This window comes from Eumetopias jubatus, unplaced genomic scaffold (genome assembly GCF_037043125.1).
Source record: "Eumetopias jubatus isolate StellerSeaLion01/CBP00866 unplaced genomic scaffold, mEumJub1_p1.0 scaffold_5, whole genome shotgun sequence".
Taxonomy (NCBI): Eukaryota; Metazoa; Chordata; class Mammalia; order Carnivora; family Otariidae; genus Eumetopias; species Eumetopias jubatus.
In genome coordinates, this window is record NW_028274811.1 from 57,141,170 (window position 1) to 57,161,470 (window position 20,301).

Consider the following 20,301-nt stretch of genomic DNA (forward strand, 5'->3'; position numbering starts at 1 on the left):
GTTGGTGTCCTGTTGAGAGTGGGGACATTCTGTTTTTAGGAAAGGGTGGGAAATGGTTGGATAACACATTTGAACAAGGGTCTTTACAAAAAGCTTGAACTGTGACACTTCTAGAGAAGGACCTATTTAGTATGAGACAGAAACTTCCCAAATTTATTTGACCATAGAACTTTTTCCACTCAGAGCTCCTTGTAGGTCCACATATTACAGACTGCACTTTGGCGGAAATGCTGATCCAGGCGAGTCCCTCATGATGAAAGGGGCAGTGAGAGAGTTGGCTCCCTTACACTGCTTATGTCCTCATTCAGTAACATTGCTTTATAGCTTTTTATTTTACTAAGTTCCTGTTTTCAGGGAGCTTATGTTCCAATAGGGAAGACTATTGCGTTCATGGCTAACCATAATGGAAGATGTGATTGAGTGCCTGGAGGAAACCGACTGTGCGTAACTGGGAAGCTGTGATTAGGTTAAGCAATAATGAAAGGAAATCAAAGAATGGGAATTTACACATATTTACACATAAATTCAAAGGTTTGGAGGACAAGCAGCATTCTTAAATAAAAGTCTAATGTCAAAGATTTGGACAGGCTGGGATGATGGGTCAGTATATATTCCTTTATCTCAGATGTCCTCTCCGCCTTCCCGAAAGCTTCTTTGCAGAATGGTGTCTTGCTGCAGATATGCATTTCTGCATTTTAACTCCAGTCACCTTCAAATAGTGTCTCTATTGCACAAGGTCAGGCAGTGTGGATACTCTTACGTAATACTTAGAGCTCCTACAAGGCCATGTCCATTGTCTCATCTTTCTCCACCAAAGTCCAGAGCTCAGATATGCTGTTCTTTTTTGTTGACAGTTACTAGAAGGTCCAGAGGTTTCAAACCTGTGCTGAATAAGCATTTCAACCATGTTTTCTGCCAGAATAAGCATCTTCATAATCTAGCTGGTGTTCTGCACCATATCCGTTGCACTATGTTCTTTTAATAATCACCAGAGCATTTTATTCAATGTAAATTATACCTCAATGAAATTGTAAGCCTTTAAAAAAAATCGTTATCTTTAGACATGTGAAACAGCCTTAATAAAGAGGTATCTAGTTGTTTACAATCAGCCCTACTTGCAATGTGGGTGGTGAATACTAAGTATTGCCTTTCTTTCTGACACGAATCATAGATTAAAGTGTATATTAGTTTGGACTAATGCATTATAGAGTCCCTCAAAACATTTCTGAACTTGTTGCAAATTTTAATGTTCATGTCATTGCCTTTTTGTTTTAATGAAGCTCTATTTTGTGGCATTACTATAATGTCATCACATGTCATTAGTTTTATGTTCTACCTCATAAGAGATAAAAAGTGATAAGGCTCTCATTGGGGTGGCTAGTGTGCTCTGTTATTGTCCTGACCAAATTATATAGCACTGACTTAAGGCGAAGCATTATTCCCCACTTCTCGACTTCCACTCAGGTACAGGGATTTCCACTGCTTCCCAGGAGAGACAGATGTGGGGGAAAAAAAAAAAAAAAAACACTTGCAGCTTCTCCCTTTACCACCCATGCATATACCCTGACTCCTCCCCAAGAAAGAAGGAGCAATTTCTCTGGCAAACTGGGGGAAAGACCTTGGCCTGCTGGCCTCAGCCCCATGGAGGTGCTTACGAGGTCTGCTACTCCTGCAGCATGGAGAGTTCCCTGGACAGCCTTCCCTCCAGGAAGGAGTCCTTCGTGGTACAGAGTCCCAGGGCTGGGAAAGAAGGTGTGGCATCAGGGATAAAGTGTGGGTGTGATTCTCCAACAGCTGCTAAGTGATCACAATTTATCTCCTCTGTTGAATGTCTCCTTTAGATCCGAACTTAGGAGGGAAAGAGGGTTGTTAGATAATGACCCCTCCCTCCAACCCCAAAGTGCTAGAGACCTGCAAGTACTTTTGAGCATTTTTATCATCCAGGCATGGGAGGTGGGGCTGTCCTCTGCCCCAACTTTGCAGTTTCAGATCTCTGTTGCCCTCATGGGCTCCCATTTCTACTAATTGCTGGTAGATACAGTGTAGGTGGTTGGGCTTTGGAGTAGGCTTGTGTAAGTGCGAATTCTTACTGGGCAGGTTTCAGTTTTCCCACATGTAAAATGGGAAATTTATTTTAATTTTTTTTATTTATTAAAAATTTTAAAAGCATATGACCGTTGTTAAGATTCTTGTTGTCTGATAATACCTCTGAAGTGCTTAGCACAAGGCCGATGTAATAGTGGGTGAGCTCTTATAATTGCTATCATTACTCTGTGCACAATGGCTTCAAAGCTGCATAAATACAGTTATTAAAATGATGGACTTTCCCAGCATCCAGAAGATCCCAGAAGGTGTTGGTGAGGATGCGCTCTCCCACATCTTTTGATGATGGTAGTGATGAGGGGTAAAACAGAAGGAAGGACTGGAGGTTTGGGGACAGTGTGGGGAAACTGAGAGAAACATCTGTGTGTGTGTTGCGGAGGGTTGTTCGTGACGGGAACACGTGTGGGATGGTTTTGATATAGTACGTGGTGTGAGTGAATATACGCTGTGTGGCATGAATCATCAAAGGAAAAAAAAGAACTGAAACTCTGTTTTGCCAGAATAACTCTCGTTTATGTGTATAAATTATTATTTGTGCAAAATGATTGTCACACACATGGAAATAGAGCTGATTTGTGCATGTCATTAACTACATCAGGTAAACTGTGCTGTATATATTATTCAGTTGTAACAGCCGCTTCTGTAAATATAGGTTTTAACCAGCTCTGGGTCTTACTGCTTAGTATGATTAGCAGGGCATCTAAACAAGCAGCTATTAAATGGTTATTGTAGGAGATCCTGTCAATGTTCTGCCTAGATACTCTTGGATCCCCCCCATTGTCTCCGCTCTCCTCCCCTGGCTCCAGTGGGCCTTTGCTTCCACCAGCCAGCATCTGTATCCCTTCAGAGGACTGTCCCTGGGCCCCGGGAACTGCCTAGCTTTGGGTGCAGAGAGCTGGAAGTGCCTGCAGTCCATCCTCACCCCGGGTGGCCCTTAGCCAACAATGGGCGGGAGTGGGAGTGTGAAAGCCCCATACCTTCGCCTTGAGTGGGAATAACACTGAGCAGAGGCTGAAGCTCACCCCCCAGGATCCTGCCTCAAACTGCTGTCCAGCCTCAGTTTTCCCCTCCTTTACCAGCTCCTCTTAATAAATGATTTGCCCCTGATTCCTTATCGCGGGTTCTGTAAAATCACTAAATATATGTCAAATTTCCTCCTAGACACAGAGTAAACACCACTTTTTAATCCTCCCAACACTGCCAGGTGGTTATGTCATTATCCTTATTTCACAGAGAAGTACACCGTCTTGAATTACGGGGAACGGGCGTCTGCACTTGACTGGAGGCGGTTGGAGGTTCATTGCTTTGCCTTCTTTCCTGCCCTTCTTGGCCACAGACATCTTAGAATGACTACAGGATCATCTTTTGAAGTACAGCCATCATGTTGGGATGGTTTATCTGAACCAACAAGACCATGTTTTGGAATTATTATCTATATAAAACCTATCATGAGTGAAGATATCACAATAATTCCCCTTGTTTCAGAACCTACAAGATGATTTAGGCAAGAGGCTATAAAACAATTTTTTGTGTAGGAAACCAAGCTATCAGAATGACCCGGAAGCATGCTACTGCATTTCGTAAGACCTTAGCAAGAGCACTGGGTGAAGCAGAGAGGGGTAAGGGGCAAGTCTTTGGAGTCAGACACATCTGGGCTGGAGCCCCAGCACCTCCACTGACATTGTGACCCTGGGCCACTTTTTTAATCTCAATAAGCCTTAATCTTCCCACCTGTATAATGGAGACTGTAATACCTATTTTGGAGGATTGAAGTAAGGATTAAATAAAAAAATTAAGAAATGTATAGAGAGGTCTTGGCACAATGTCTGGCATAGAGTATGCACGAAATCAAACTGTTTTATTAAAATGATGTCTGGCATATGTAACTCAGCGATTCACCATGAAACAGAGGTATATCATTTGAGTCTCTGAGCCTCCATCCTCAAACTCTTTTCCAACTGCCTGCTCATCTTTTCTTACTCAGCTCATGGATCCTCCCATCTCTCCCTGCCCCTGACTCTCAGCTCTCCAAAAAAAAAAAAAAAAAGAAAGAAAGAAAGAAAGAAAGAAAAGAAAAAGAAAAAGGAGGACATACAGAAAAACCCTCTATTAAGACATTTGGCAAAAAGGCTTGTAATCATATGTTTATTTTAATTTCATTTTGCTGTCTTCCAAAACACAGGGCTGTGCAGAACCATGCTTCTGTTTGCCTCCTGGGCATTTGTAGTCATTCAGTGGTAACATGAAATGCACAGTCCATTTAGAAACAAACATCTTTTTGTCTTTATTGCTGGGTTTGTTTGTGATGTCTGAATGAGCCGTTTAAGTATATGTTTGTATAGCTACTTATCAAGTGTTTTATACTGGGTACAAAAAGAAGGTAGAAATGGCTATTATGTAACTCATGGTTTGCAACGCTGCCACAGAGTAGAGCTTGGGGAGTTAATGATGGAGGAGAGTGACTCTCACTTTTACATCATCTCTCCAAATGGTGGGCCACCAGAGGAGACAGCACAGTGGACAAGGGAAAGATCAGTTACCATGTGTTCAGCCCGAACGTAAGCCAAGACATAGGGTGATCTCAGTGAGAAAGAAAACCAAATGGTGGGTCACGGGAGACCCATGACTCTGGTACCCAAGACAGCAGTTAATTGGAGTGCCAGTAGGACAAGGGGTGTGTGTGTGTGTGTGTGTGTGTGTGTGTGTGTGTGTGTGTGTGTGTGTCCAGAGACGAAGATTGTAGAGACAAAGCTTGGAGTACTTACAGGGTGGGGTTGTGAAGGGGCATGGCATGCGGCTTACCTGTCCCTGCTAGCCTGGGGGTGGCCTCTGAAAGGACAGACCCTGACTAGACAAACTATATGTTCCAATTCAGTGTTTATCAAAGGTATCTGAAGTCATTTGATGAATTCTGTCCATGTCCTGTGGTTATGCTAGGGGGAAATACTCAGTTGCGGTTTTGGGTGCCATATGAGTCTTTGTTATTTATTGGAAGGAGATATAATGGAAGTAGAGGGGAAACGAATTTTACAAATATATACATATATATATATATATATATATATATATGATCCAATAGCATCGTGTATAGGGCTGCTTGCCTGCAATTTTGGGGTTTTTTTCACTATTAGGAAATAAGGTCAGACAGGATTCTTCTCATATTCTGGTTTTGCCTTTGCAGTGTGTGTATGTCTCTGAGCAATACTATTTTTCTCAATCAGAGTATATCTTTATAACACTTGCAAAATGTGTTAAGTGTACTTTTAGAGGCGCCAGATGTCCTGTTTTACTCTCTGGGGGAAGGCCTGTGTATTCTATCAAAGTTCCCAGAGGACAGAGTTCCTTAAACACCAAATAATAATAATAACAACAGTAAAACCCGTAAGTATTCCAAGCGCGAGTCACACCTGGGCAGAGAGTCATTATCCGGTGTGCATGTGGACAGTGAGATCAAAGAAAGGAAAAGCTAATTCTGTGTCTTAGTCTGAGGGGGCAGTGAAAAGAGATTGAGAAGTAAATGGTAAAAAAGACAAGAAAGGAATACTAAATATTTTGTGTGGTTTTTCTTCTTTTGCAGTTCTGTTCTGACCCCAAAGTGGATGATGCAGTCAGGGCCGAACCACTGACCGGAGTCTGAAGAATTCCCATCTTCACGTTGGCCATCGGTTGAGATAAGATGCAAGACTCTTACAAGGATAGGACTTCACTGATGAAGGGCGCCAAGGACATAGCCCGAGAGGTGAAGAAACAAACAGTCAAGAAGGTGAATCAGGCAGTGGACCGGGCCCAGGATGAATACACGCAGAGGTCCTACAGTCGGTTCCAAGATGAAGAGGACGATGACTGTTCCCCGCCGGGAGAGACCTATAGTGGGGAGGCCAATGATGATGAAGGCTCCAGTGAAGCTACTGAGGGTCATGATGAAGATGAGGAAATCTATGAAGGGGAGTATCAGGGCATCCCCCGTATGAACCAAGGGAAGGACAGCATTGTGTCAGTGGGGCAGCCCAAGGGCGATGTGCACAAGGACCGGCAGGAGCTGGAGTCAGAGAGGAAAGCCGATGAGGAAGAACTAGCCCAGCAGTATGAGCTGATAATCCAAGAGTGTGGTCACGGCCGTTTCCAGTGGGCCCTTTTCTTTGTCCTGGGCATGGCCCTGATGGCGGACGGCGTGGAGGTGTTTGTTGTTGGCTTCGTGTTGCCCAGCGCGGAGACAGACCTATGCATTCCAAATTCAGGATCCGGATGGCTAGGTGAGTACACTGTGTCCGTGAGACAAACTCTGAACCCGGATTATTTGTTGAGCACAGTTAACAAATAGAATAGATACTTTTCATCTAGAGCAGTGCATTTTTTTCCCCAATACTTTGTTATGAAAAATTTTAAACATAACAGAAGAATCAAAAATATTGTACAAGGATGCCCATATATATCCACCACCCAGATCCTATAGTTAACATTTAATACCATATTTATCATCTATCCATCCATCAATCCAACTTATAACATTGTGCATTTCAAAGTTAGGGCAATAGATTTTAACTTACCATACGATAAATGTTTTATTGGTTTCTCCTTTATTAACATCCAAAGATATGCCTTTGGGAGTTAATAAAATTATTATATGAAAACCTATTTGAGTACTTTCCTAAATATGGAGGTTAATTCTATAAAACTCTGGCAAATGTGATTTCAAATTTCAAATTTTATGTGTAATACTGCGATTTAAATACTTTGGGGACCCTGCTAATTTTTTTTCTATGATCTATGTATATGTTTGCTTGTTTATTTTTTCAGTTAGTCTTATTCATAGAATTTTCTCTAGATGACTTTTTCTATCTTTTTCAAAGTCCATACCTTTGTGCCTAAACTGGAAAAACCTCCTCATGTAATTTTAAAATCTCTTTCAAATCCTATTAATATCTAAATTATATGTGTAAAAATAATATGACCTCTCTATAAAATATCTAGATAGCAGATTTGATATTTTGTTTTAAAGTTACCATGGGGCACCTGGGTGGCTCAGTCGGGTAAGCATCTGACAGCTGATTTTGTCTCAGGTCACAATCTCACATCGGGCCCGGTGCTGGGCGTGGGGTCTGCTCAGGATTCTCTCTCTCTCCCTCACCCTCACTCCACCCCTCCCCCTGCACATGCTTGCACACACACTCTCTCTCTAAAATAAATAAGTAAGTTAATTAATTAAATAAATTAAACAAAATTAAGTTACCATGCCCTCAAGGTTCACGTTGTTACAAAGCCTTAGTTAACATTCCCACTCATTTCCCTTGCTTGATCTCGCCACCCTGATCGTGACCTGAGCCGAAATCAAGAGTTAGACTTAACCAGCTGAGCCACCCAGGCACCCCAGAATGCCATTTTCTAACCTGCTCTGTGATGTCGTGAGAGAGAAAATCATGAATGAGAAAAGGATCTTATTCTTTTAATAGTTGTTTCTTTATATGACTCCCTCCTAGCCTCTCTTTCTTTAGCCGATTAACTGAGTGAGATAGATCCAGGGAAGCCGACTGTGAGGGAGAGAGGGTGGGAATGGGGCACATTTTGCATGTTTTTGCTGGTAGACTCATCTGCGTGTTCAGCCATCAAAATGCAGAACATGGTTCAGAGGAGGGTCCTTAATCATTTGTCAAATTGATCATTTCAGTGTATCGCTTGTGTATCTAGCACTGTATTTTGTCTTTGCTTTTTTCTTTTGGTGAGCAGATATAACTACTGTAAGTTATTTTGGCATCAAAATATTGATCAAGATTTTGCAAAAGGAATACATCAGCAGAACATTTTAAGAAGCTAGATCCTTAGAAATACATCCACACACATATTTAATAATTGCAAGGTTGATTTTAGGACAAACATCTTTTCACGTTGTGATCCTAGCATCTATATTGGAAACATTTCAGGAAAATCTAAACTAAGCTTGCCCTTGTGCCTTTATCTTCTTGGTGCTGAATGGAAGCACAGTATCGCCCATGGTTCTCTTATCAGTCAGTCCATCCCAGAAACCTGCAAACCCCGATGATGTTAACACACCCCTAGGTGGCACCCAGAAGTGTAGAGAATGCGGTGGAAAAATCGAAGCCCAGATATTTTCATCTTTCCATGAATGTTGACTGCTTTAGTGAATTAAAAATATGTCCCCAGGAGTGTATGGTTTCACTCAACGTTGCGAGCCCTCAGCAGAAGCATTTTAATGGTTTCATAACTGTGCCTTCCGGACTCGCATTTCAATTATTTTGCCATTGTAATTTCACTTATAATTGCATTCTAACAGAGTTTTTTTAGACAGGCATTTAAAGTGTTTTGCCATTTTCATTTCATCGAATAATAGCTTTGTAAGGTAATTACCACACTAAGTCACAGTAGTGGGATCAAAATACAAGAAAGATGCATGACCCATGTTTGGGGGTATTTGGGGGTTATAGATTTGCAAAATAATTTCTCATTTGCTACTGAGCATTGTGTCATTTTCTCAAGGAGGACCAGGAATGAAAAATATGAACCAATTTATGTCTCAGTTATTTAGGAGATAGATCATCTCTTGGCGTTTGCAAGATGATTGACTTAAAGGGAGTTAAGAGCATCCTGTGTGTGCGTGTGTCTGTGTGTATGGTCTGTGTATTTATATAACATTGTTAATGGGCTGGGAGAAAGTTAGAGTAAATATTTAATTATCTAACAAGCTGCTCTTTGAGGGGGTAAGTGCAGTCACTTTAAGAGAATCCATGTTTTATTGCCAAAGTGTATTTATTGAGCCCTTATTATGTGCACAGCACGCTGTTACGACAGGTGATGATAGGACAAATAAGGACAAGGTTTCTATATCCAAAGAAGTTACGGTCTAGTACGGAGAACTCACAGATGCCTGCAGGTTAGCGGTACAAAGAAACAAGTATCGATAGCTGGTAGAGAGCTGTAAAGAAAGAGACTTGAGGCTGAGAGACCACATGAGGGGTTAGGACCTCACCAACGCGGCGGGGAAAAGGCAGGGATTTAAGAAAGGCAGGTTCCAGAGGATGGAGTCAGCAAGGATTGGTCCTCGATTAAATCTGATGGTGGAGCAAGTGGACAGTTGATGAAAAGAAGGCGATTCATCAAATTGCTTAATGCAGAGGACAGGTTTTATCACGAGGAAGAAGGATGAAAGGTTGGCTTTAGACTTCTCACTATGAGATCCCTGGGGGTGTCCGAAGAGCCCCGTGGGCTGCTCTCCATTTGGGCTGAAGCACGGTTGGTTTGTGAGCCATCACATTTACGATGACCCTGCCAGTGACCTTAAGCAGGGGGCCGGGGCTGTCCTGCAAAATGCCGTTTACGGGGCTGGTGGTGAGGAGGAGGGCCGAGAAGGAGAAGCCGGGGCAAGAGGAGCGGCCAGGAGAGCGGGGAGGCCTGGAAGGGAAGGCCCTTTCCCTGCAGGGAAAGGAAGAGATGTGGAACTCTTGGGTGCTGCAGGGTCGTGCTGGTAAGGTTGCAAAGGGTCTCTCGGTGCAGCCATTGAAGAAGTTCTTGGCTGTGCAGACGGCTCTTGAGACGAACCTAGTGAGCAAGGCTAGGTGAATAAAGGGTTCAGTAGCTAAAAAACAGCACAAATTTTTACACATCTTATCTGGAATATCGGTGACTTCAGCTGCCACTCTGGTGTTATATAGGTTCTGTGTTGGATTAAGCAGTTATTTATGCAGTGGCTTTATGTGGGGGGCGTGGCCCAAGGCCCTTTAAGGGAGATTGAGATGAGTAAGGATTGGTTCCTATTATCAAGGGAGATCATGGTATTTCCCAGCTGCTGGTGTCTTAGGGATTTAGGCAGACCCTGTCATCTTTTTTTTTTTTTTAATTTTATTATGTTATGTTAGTTACCATACATTACATCATTAGTTTTTGATGTAGTGTTCCATGATCCATTGTTTGTGTATAACACCCAGTGCTCCACACAGAATGTGCCCTCCTTAATACCCATCACCAGGCTAACCCATCCCCCCACCCCCTCCCCTCTAGAACCCTCAGTTTGTTTCTCAGAGTCTATAGCCTCTCATGGTTTCAGACCCTGTCATCTTAAAAGTGAGGGGAGGAGCCCTGGGCATGTGGGCGACCTGCTTAGTCCAGGGCTGTGTATTGGGAGAGGCAGACTGTGGAACACACATCCCAGCTCTTCATCCCATGTTCCTTTCCAGTTCTCTAACATTTTCATTTGAAATCCTTTCGATTGGTTTTACTCCTAGGAGAAGACAATATTCTCAATTACAGGCAGAAATATACCACTTTGGTGTCTCAAGGATGATCTAAAACTCACTTTTTGTTTGTGGACTCCAACAGTGTAATCACCTGTTGGTATTCGATCTTTTTTGTCCTTTTCCAAAACCCTAATAGAGGATATTGCCTGGTTTTGCTTTTTGTTTTCTGTTGTTGTTGTTGTTGTTGTTTTGTATTTATAGACAGTACATAATGGCAACAGTCACAAATGAGAATAAAATTTTCTCTGAGAATTAACACGTGAGATCAGCCCATAGTACAAAGTCATCTTAAAGAGGCAGAGTAGTAGAAGTTAAAATAGAGGGAAAGTAAACCCCATGGGACCAGGGCTTTTTGTCTGTGTTGTTAACTACTGTCTCTCCCCTACCCAATCAGTTCCTGGTACTTAATAGAATCTCAACAAATATTTGAGATGACCGCCTGTGAGATTATTAACACTTTGAGACCTCCCTGAAGATACTGATATATCTAAAGTAAGAATGTGTTGTTTCGAATGGGACTTCGTGGTTGGTCGTGAAAGACCAACAGGAGAGAAAGTTGGATGCAGATGTTGGCAGTGCCCTCCTAAATGCCGTCAGGGGTGGTATGCCCTGACCTAAAAATTTTAACCTATGTGTTTTTGGGACCACATGCATCCCTATTTTAAGGAAGACCACATTAGCCTGGAGTCTGGGAAGACATGACTCCTGTAGCAAAGACCTTTCATTCTAATTCCATGCTCCATAGCACTTTAAAGATTTCAAATTGAGCTTTCTTTAGAGTTTTCCCATCAGGAACGTGCTTGCCAAAGGATGCCAGTCTTGGCAATTCTGGTTTTTTGTTTTAATTAACCAAACGTCCATTCTGGTTTTTTCCATCTGTCTTGGTGAGGTTGACTACTGGGAGTCTGCTCCTGAAGATGGATCTGTTTAGGATGTGCTGTTACGTCCAGGTCTGGAACATGTAGGACCCAGGTCCAGAGTAGGACTGGATGGAAGTAGCTAGCACGTGGAAGGCCTACCTTGGTGGTCCCCTGGGTTTCCCGGAGAAATATCCTATTGTAGTACATGTGGGTTTTCCTTTAGACCATCCACAATAATGGGTGGGCAGTTGGCATATTGGGCAAAAACGGAGGTAGACCACGAACATCAAAGCATTAAGAATATATTTGCACATATGAATGGAATTTTACTTGACATTTTCTTCAGTTTTGGAAACTCTTGGAAGTTTAAAAAAGGATTTATAAATAATTCTAGAATATAGATTTTTGTTAATTTAGAATACATTTTTGGCTAGAAATGGAGCAGTGATTTTCATTTTAGTCAATACTTGGCTATCCACTGTATCAAGTCAGACTATTTGGCATTCGTATATCTTCTCTTGACAACTGTAATGTTCATTCAACAAAAACTTATTGAGCGCTTACTATGTGACAGGCGTGATTTTAGACTCTAGGTATTCCTATTTACAATGGTAAATAAAACAAACAAATCTCTAATAGACCTGAAATGTGTCTTTTAACCTTTCCTTCTATAGCTCCTACCTACCTTTTTTACTTTGTTTGCCACTTATAAAAAGGGTGATATCCTTGAAGGCTGAGATGGATGGATATGAGCTGAATTCTCCCTAATTTCTTTCTCCATCCCTCCATGCACTCCTTTATTCTTTTAGGTATTAACAAAAGAAGATATATTCTTTCGAGATTTCTAGCTCCTTTATCTTTAGCTGTCTATATTTAAAAAACAACATAAGCTTCAAGTTTCGAGGTACCTTTTGCTTTAGTCCTATTGACTGCTGATTGCCACTAAACTGCAGGCATTTTGTAGAAACTGGCTCAGTGTTCATTGAATCAGTCCTTTTATTCAGTCTGTATCACCCATTCCCAGTGCTGTCAGGTAGACCACTGGTAGACCACTGGTAGACCAGTATATCCAAGCTGATAACAAAGTGATGAAGTCTTAGTTTTAGTCCAAGCTTTGATCTTTCAGCATCTGGGTATACTCTATATATTTTTCTCAGTTTTATTGAGAAATAATTGGCATACATCACTGTATAATTTTAAGGTGTACAGCATGATGGTTTGATTTACATATATTGTGAAATGATGACCATACTAGGTTTAACTAATGTCCATCTTCCCATAGATACAATAAAAAGAAAAGAGAGGGGGAAAAAGGCAAAACATTTTTTCCTCATCATGGGAACTCTTAGGAATAAGAACCCTCTTAGCAACTTTCCTAGGTAGTTGACTCTTGAACAACGTGGAGGTTAGAGGCACCAACCCTCTGCACACTCAAAATTCCCCATGTTAACTTTTCACTCCCCCAAAACTTAACTACTAATAGCCTGCTGTTGATAGGAAGCCTTACTGGTAACATAAACAGTCTATTGACCCATATTTTGTATGTTACATGTATTATATACTCTATTGTTATAATAAAGTAAGCTAGAGACAAGAAAATCATAACAAAGAGAAAATACATTTACTGTACTGTACTGTAATCATCAAAACAAATGTGTATATAACCCACATAGTTTGAACCCATATGGCTCAAACCTGTGTTGCTCAGGGTTCACCTGTGTATCATACAACAATGTTAGCTAGAATCATCATTTTATACATTACATCTAGTACTTACTTATCTTATAGCTGGAGGTTTGCACCATTTGTCTACCTTCCTCCGTTTCTCCCTACTCCTCCTCCCGCTCTGCTTCTGCTAACCACAGCTCTGATCTCTTTTTCTATGTTTTTTTTTTTGTTTAGGTTTTGGGTATTTGTTGTTGTTGTTGTTATTGTTGTTTTACATTCCACATATAAATGGGAGCATACAGTGTTTCTCTTTCTTCATCTGGCTTGTTTCACTTAGCATAATGCCTTCACTTAGCACAATGCCTCCAACATGTTGTTGCAAATGGTAGGATTTCCTTGGGGTTTTTTAATGGCTGAATAATATTCCTGTGTGTGTGTGTGTGTGTGTGTGTGTGTGTGTGTGTGTGTGTGTGTGTGTGTACACCATAACTTCTTTATCCATTCACCCATCAATAGACATTTAGGTTTTTTCCATGTCTTGGCTATTCCAAATAATGCTGCTATAAACACGGGAGTACGGGTATCTTTTCAGTTAGAATTTTTGTTTCCTTGGGATATATTCCCAGAGTTGGGATTGCTGGATCATATGGTAGTTCTATTTTTAATTTTATGAGAATGCTCCATACTATTTTCCCAGTGGCTGTACCCATTTACAGTGCCACCAACAGTGCACAGGGTTCGCTTTTCTCTCCATGCATGCTAGCACTTGTTATCTCTTGTCCTCTTGGTGACAGCCATCCTGACAGGGGTGAGGTGATGTCTTATTGTGGCTTTAATTTGCATTTCCATAATGATTACTGATGTCGAGGATCTTTTCATATACACGTTGGCTTTTCATATCTCTTTTTTGGAGAAATGTCTATTCAGGTCCTTTGCTCATTTTTAAATTGGGTTATTTGGTTTTTGCTATTGTGTTGTAGGAGTTCTTTAAATATTTTTAATATTAACCCCTTATCAGATATATGATTTACCAATATTGTTTTCCCAGTCCATAGGTATTCTTTTCACTTTGTTGATGGATTCTTTTGCTGTGCAAAAGCTTTGTAGTTTGACGTGGTCCCACTTGTTTATTTTTTATTTTGTTGCCTGTGCTTTAGGTGTCATATCCAAAAAAAATCAAGACCCATGTCAGGGAGCTTTATTCATCTATTTTCTTCTAGAGTTTCATGGTTTCAGGTCTTACACTTAAGTCTTTAATCCATTTTGAGACAGTTTTTGTGAGTGCTGTAAGTTATGGGTCTAGTTTTATTCTTTTACATGTAAATATCCAATTATCCCTGCACTGTTTATTGAAGAGGCTGTCTTTTCTCCATTGAGTATTCTTTGCACCCTTGTCAAATATTGGTTAACAATATATGCTTGAGTTTATTTCTGAGCTTTTGATTCCATTCCATTGGTCAATTTGTCTGTTTTTATGTCAGTACCGTACTGTTTTGATGATATAGTATAGTGTGAGGTCAGGGAGTGTGATGCCCTCCTTTGTTCTTTCTCATGATTTCTTTGGCTCTTCAGGGTCTTTTGTGCTTTCATATGAATTTTAGGAGTGTTTTTTCTACTTCTGTAAATGTGTTCTAAAATTTAAAAGGAGGGTCTTTGTACTCTAAAAGCGTAGACTGCAGATTTCAGGATCAGCACTGTGTACCCTGCCTAATCCCTTTGTCATTAACGTCTATCTGCCTTGGTATCTTGAAGGGAGGTCTGACATCCACTGTGTGTGTGTGTGTGTGTGTGTGTGTGTGTGTGTGTGTGTGTGTGTGTGTGTGTGTGTGTGTGTGTACGCCCTCTGGTTCTGTTTAGCCTCTAAGTTGTCACAGTGATTCCAATTGGAATTAAAAATTATTGGCTTCTAGAGAACATCCTGTCCACCAACACTAGCAAAATCTTATTTGGATTCATTATTGCCAAATTGGAAAAGACGTCTCAATAATTTGTTGCCATTATATTCCTGGGTCTTATTTCCTCTGGTCATTCATACTCTCCTGAGAGAAGTGAAGTTTCTAATGTCTTAGTGGAGTTGGCCCAAGCAGCCTGAAAAGATTCCTCCATCCAGAGAGTCTGTGATCCATTTCCACAGGATAGGAGTGAACAGAAACTCCATGCCACATTGCTGAAATTTTCCAATAGGCAGCATTCGGGAATGGTCAGAGTGTGATAATAAATGCCTTTCTGTCATTTGGAGGCTCGTTAGAGGTTTCCCCACAATACAGCTTTGAACCTGAAGACTGATCCTGGCATCCTGATGCCCTATATCTCTACATCTTAGAACACTCCTGAATGAGGATTCTGATTCCATTGGTGGTCCTGGCCTTACGTATCCTGATTCAGTGTGGAATTCTCCCTGAAGTTGCTGTAGAACTTGCTGATCCGTTGTCCGTTTAGAGAATTTGTTCATTGCAGCTTGGTTTAAATAAAGCAATCTGAAATGTTAATCACCTAATAACTACAAATAATTTGGGCTTGTAGGTTTGAATTCCAAACGTGAAGATGCAACCACCCCCTTTCATGGGAAATCTAACCTCTCAATATTCTTACGTAACAAGAGTTTTATAGGACCTACGCTTCCTGCAGAATGCTCCAGAGAGTAGGAAATGGTTTGATTACATTCATCTTGAAGAGTTAATCTGATAAATTATTGAAGTAAGTATTCCCAACCCACATCTTTGCAAACTGACATTCTTACCTTAAACTTAGAAATTTCTTATTGGCCTTTTCAAGATTGTGAGAGAAAAAGTAAAAGAGGCCCTTGGGTATAGTTCTTATCTTCGATTTCAAAATTGAGATCTCTTTTCAAATATAAAATGATGAGGACACAATGAGTTTTTCTAATGAAATTTTTTTAATGTAAGAAATTTGCTTAAAAACAATATAATGATCTTTAAATTATTTTCACATCTCTCTGTTATCTAAATGCTAAAGATGATAAATTTTGTCATGAGTATTTTATTACATTGAAAATGCAATCTTAAATAAGCAAATATGTCCACATGTTGGACTATCGCTTATTTTTGCCATTAAGTTTATTTTTTCACTCTGAAGACAAAACCTGGAAACAGGGAAGCTGACAGCCGAGAAACTGCTGAACATCCTCGTGCACGCACTTTCTGTAGCCAGCTTATACTGTGGGGCCGCTATGTACAGTTGTGCAAGTTGTAACCTGCACAAAGACACCTGGCCGGTGCTGGAATCCAGCCCTCCTTCCACTCACCAAGCCATTCACCCTGGCTTGCGGCCGATTCCACCTGCCTGTAGAAAAAGGTTGGACTTTTGCTAATTCTTCTACTCTGAGGAGACTCTTTTTTGTCATTTATCCACCTAGATAAGCACCTTTTCCCAATTAACATAGAGGAGCCTACTGTGCTAAGAGACTCCATTATTTGGGGATATACATGAGGTAGTGGGGAACCTGGGGAGATTCAAAAGGAGGAGGAAGATAAGAAACCAAGGTCTTACCCTTCCAAGAACTTACGGCAGATTCAAATTATTCAGAAGAAGGGAAAGATCAAAGGAAAAGCATAACCGAGGTGCAAATATAATTCAGTAAACATTCACCTAAGCAGTTATGGTTGTTGGGTGCTAAGTGTAGTCAAATTAGTATGGGCTTTATTTTAGTACATCATGTGCCTAGTCTCACCGGCTTAAAATACTTTGGAAATGTTGAGAAAATGGGGAACTTTGTGTTTGTAAAGGCACTATATTTGAGTATCTCAGAACAACAGAATTGGAGAGACTAGATCCAGTAGGGACAGCATCATTAGAGGGCTTCAGTCCCTCTCCCAACCATGGGCATGCATGTATTTGTTGCCCAGAAATTGCTGAGTTCTGTTTTGGAAAAAAAAAAAAAAGGAGAGCACAAGCCTCCTCTTCTCGTCCTCTGGAGGCAGGCTGGTGCCCCAGAGACCCTGGATGGAGATGAGAGAAACCCGGAGGCTTAGAGCCCTAGAACAGTACAGAGGGGAATTTTCAGATTTGCCCTGATCTTGCTCATAGCTGGGGTTTCCTGCCAACACTCCCTCTGTGTCTGGCATCTCAAGGGCAAGAAGTGTAGCCAAAGCTAAAGTCAGCAGAGAGGCCATATTAAAGAAGTGTCACCCCTCAGCCTCGGACGGAAGGTCCCTGGACAGAGGCCAGGATGGGGTGCCCTTGGGTGGTGGGGAATCGAGCATGTGATAGGCTTCATACTGTGTCCACTTTATCTGCCTGTCTCACCATCTTTTGTTCACACTGCCTCTTCTAGTAACTTTGCACCATTGTCCTTAATAAATGATATCAATATAATTACCATTAAAAAAAAAAGAAAAGAGAAGAGAAGACCCTGCTTTAGGACAACGGACTCTGCTAGTTATGCCTCTGCTGAGGGAGTTCTCAACCAAACAGAAGACCTCCTAGCCCGCACTGAGGCCAGGCTGGGGCTTGGTGGAGTGGTCAGTACACATCTGTACCATGAGGTCAGCCAAGCAACATCAGAGAAAGTTGGGGTTGGAGGCGAAGAAGAGCGTCTTCTTTCCTGACATCCAGGGAAGAGCGCAAGGAAAGCAGGATGGAGTCACACCACCTGGCACTTTCGTAGGGCAAATTGACTTGGAGTTGCTAGGATGCACTTTGCGTCCACACAGCGCCCTTGGTTTGTGCCTGGGAGAGTTCCGTTTCGGGGCATACACAGGATCAGACTCTTAGAGGGGAAGTTAAAGGGGTTGCTTCACATTCAGTATGGCTCTTTGTGAAGTCAGGAAGAGAAGATGAGAAAGTTGGGCATTGCTCTCCTTAAGATGGGATGTTCATAAGATGCTTTCAAGTAAGTGCTGAAGCCCAGCTTTCTTCTAGGAGACTAAGAGTTCTGTTGTTCTTCAGAGAAACAAGCATTTGGAGAATAGATTGTAACATTTGAATGACAAAAGATCAAGACACAAAATAAATTACATTCCTGATGTCTTTTGATATTGAAATTTAGGTATTTATACTGTTCAAAGAGCAGGGAAAAAGTTGTTGTAAGTAAAATCATTACCAAGAATATCTCAGTCCTTGGGAGGGATTTGCATGAACCAAAGTGAGAATGAAATGTGTGGCCCCTTTTCTACAAAGAGGCCGAGGGTGGGTAGCATAGAAACCTGCAGTTAACCCAGTTAATGTGGACATAATGTACCTACCAGAAAGGAGAGAACTGATGGTGAGAGGCCAAGTTTTAGGCTGCCGGGTAAGGTTTTACGATGGGGTCTCTTTACCCTTCCCAATGACTAAGTGAAACCAAATCTACCCACAGGGGGTATCATAGTCAGGAGGGGGAGAGTAGGAGCTGGGGCATATGTGGGAGAAGTTTGGGGGGGAGTGTGTTTTTACCTCCAGAATCAAGAATCCAATTTACCTCTGTGACCTTATGCTAGGACTTCCCTCCCCACACTCATATTCTTATAGGTTGCCATACTTGACTTCTGTAGGCTCATTCACGGCAGTGTGGCAAAGATATTTCTACCACACACACACACACACACACACACACACACACACACACACACACACACACACACACACACACACACCTTCTCCTGGGGATTCAGGTGGAACAGGAAGGCACAGTTTGTTCCAGCAATGTGAAAAGCAAAGCTGCTATTCCTCAGGGACAGCTTCCTGACAGCAATGAGCTAAAGTGTGAGGAAGATAGCACCTTGAGGTGAAGTCAGCATCTCCATCCTGTCAAGTTAAGGGAGAAAATGGATGGACAGGAGGAAGCCACGTAGTGGTTAGCAATGTTCAGAGTTGGTGGGAAGGATGAAATTAAATAATAAGAAACAAATGTCAAATCAAACAAGAAAGAACAGATAGAAAGTAAACCATAAAAGAAATGCTTTGAAGAAAAAAGATATGGCTTTGATATAGGCTACAACATGGAAGAATCTTGAAAACCTTATGCTAGGGGAAATAAGCCAGACACAGAAGGACAAAGGATTGTACGACTGCAGTTACAGAAATTATCTAGAATAGGCAAATTCACAGAGACAGAAAGTAGATTAGAATTGCCAAGGGCTGGGAGGGAGAGGGAATGAGGAGTTACCACTCAAAAGTTAGAGTTTCTTCTAGGAGTGATAAGAAACTTGGGGGAAAGATGGTGGTGATGGTTGCACAACATTGTGAGTGTACTTAATGCCGCTGAATTGTACCCTTAAAAATGGTTAAAATGGCAAATTTTGTGTTATGAAAATTTAACACAATTCAAAAGGAAAAGGAAAAAAAAAACGGAAGTCGTTTTAGAGGTGGTTGGGTGCTCACAGCCGTCTTCAGAGATGGATGGAGTTCACATGCCTCCCGTGTTTGAGGAGCTGCCGCAACTAGCAGTGAGCCCTGGACAGACACAAATGTCTTCCTAGAGCAACTTCTCCAGCCCTTTCCTGCATTTTCACAGGAATCGGGGTCCTGATGGGGCTCCAGTTCTTAGTAGCAGCTGCTCCTCCTGGTAGCTCTCTTCCTGACAGATTCCAGACTAATTCTGGGTGTGGAGTTTGCCGAATGGCCTCTCACATAAGAATATTCTAGACTGCTGAATTCTCCTTGAGCTTCTTGGGGAATATTTGAGAGTGCAGGGAGGGATTTGGATGTAGATGAATTATGCTACTTAAAAATCAGAGGGGAACAAATAATATAACCTAGAATATTCTGTAGGCAATTTTTCAGTAAGCTTGGAGTCAAGATAATCATTAGATTAAAATGTGCAACTTCGCTATGTAACTTGTTTGGGAAGTGAGGTATTTATTTTAGGTAAATGAAGTTTACCTCCTCAAAAGTCAAAGCTCTTCTTGTTTAAGCCTATTTCTTAAATGGAAATCAGAAGTGTTTTATATTATTTCTAAATTTATCTTCTATCATTTAAGTGTGTCCTGATGGTTCAGGGTATTGATTTTTATTCTTTATGTAATACTTTGGTTTTTATTCACCCCTTTCTATCATCCTGTCGATGCTGCCACTTTTATCATCCCCGATGTACCTGTGCTGTGGGTTAGGAAACTAGATAACTAAGGTTGTTAAGAATTATCTGTTAAATAAGAGTAAATAGATTATGAGAAGAAACTGGGAGTTATTGGGTAATTGCTTGACTTTATAAGTGAGGCTTTGTACCAGATAAACAGGATGTCCAGAAGCCAAGCTCAAGGTTGTGGCAGAGTAGGCATTGGAAGGACATTGGAAGTTTGGCTTTTGGTGTGTTAGTACGTATCTTTCTTTTTCCAGATGCAAATAGCTCTTTGTAAATCAGGCTAGGGCTCAGCCATGCGCCAGTTACTCTGGTGAAAAGTCAACTAGCTGGCTTAAATTATTTTTATGAATCAGGGCAGGGTTTAAATAAATGCTTTAAGAGTTTAGAATTAATGCAAAATAAA

At 41.3% G+C, this 20,301-nt stretch overlaps 1 protein-coding gene across 1 annotated transcript in view; it reads left to right on the plus strand.

Moving 5' to 3' along the window:
- Positions 1-20,301, plus strand: part of SV2C (synaptic vesicle glycoprotein 2C) — a 200,361-nt gene that overhangs the window by 40,210 nt on the left and 139,850 nt on the right. The window contains exon 2 of the mRNA XM_028114546.2: positions 5,681-6,356. Coding sequence (XP_027970347.1) covers positions 5,780-6,356 — 577 coding nt within the window. The 5' untranslated portion in view covers positions 5,681-5,779. The remainder of the gene's footprint in view (positions 1-5,680; positions 6,357-20,301) is intronic.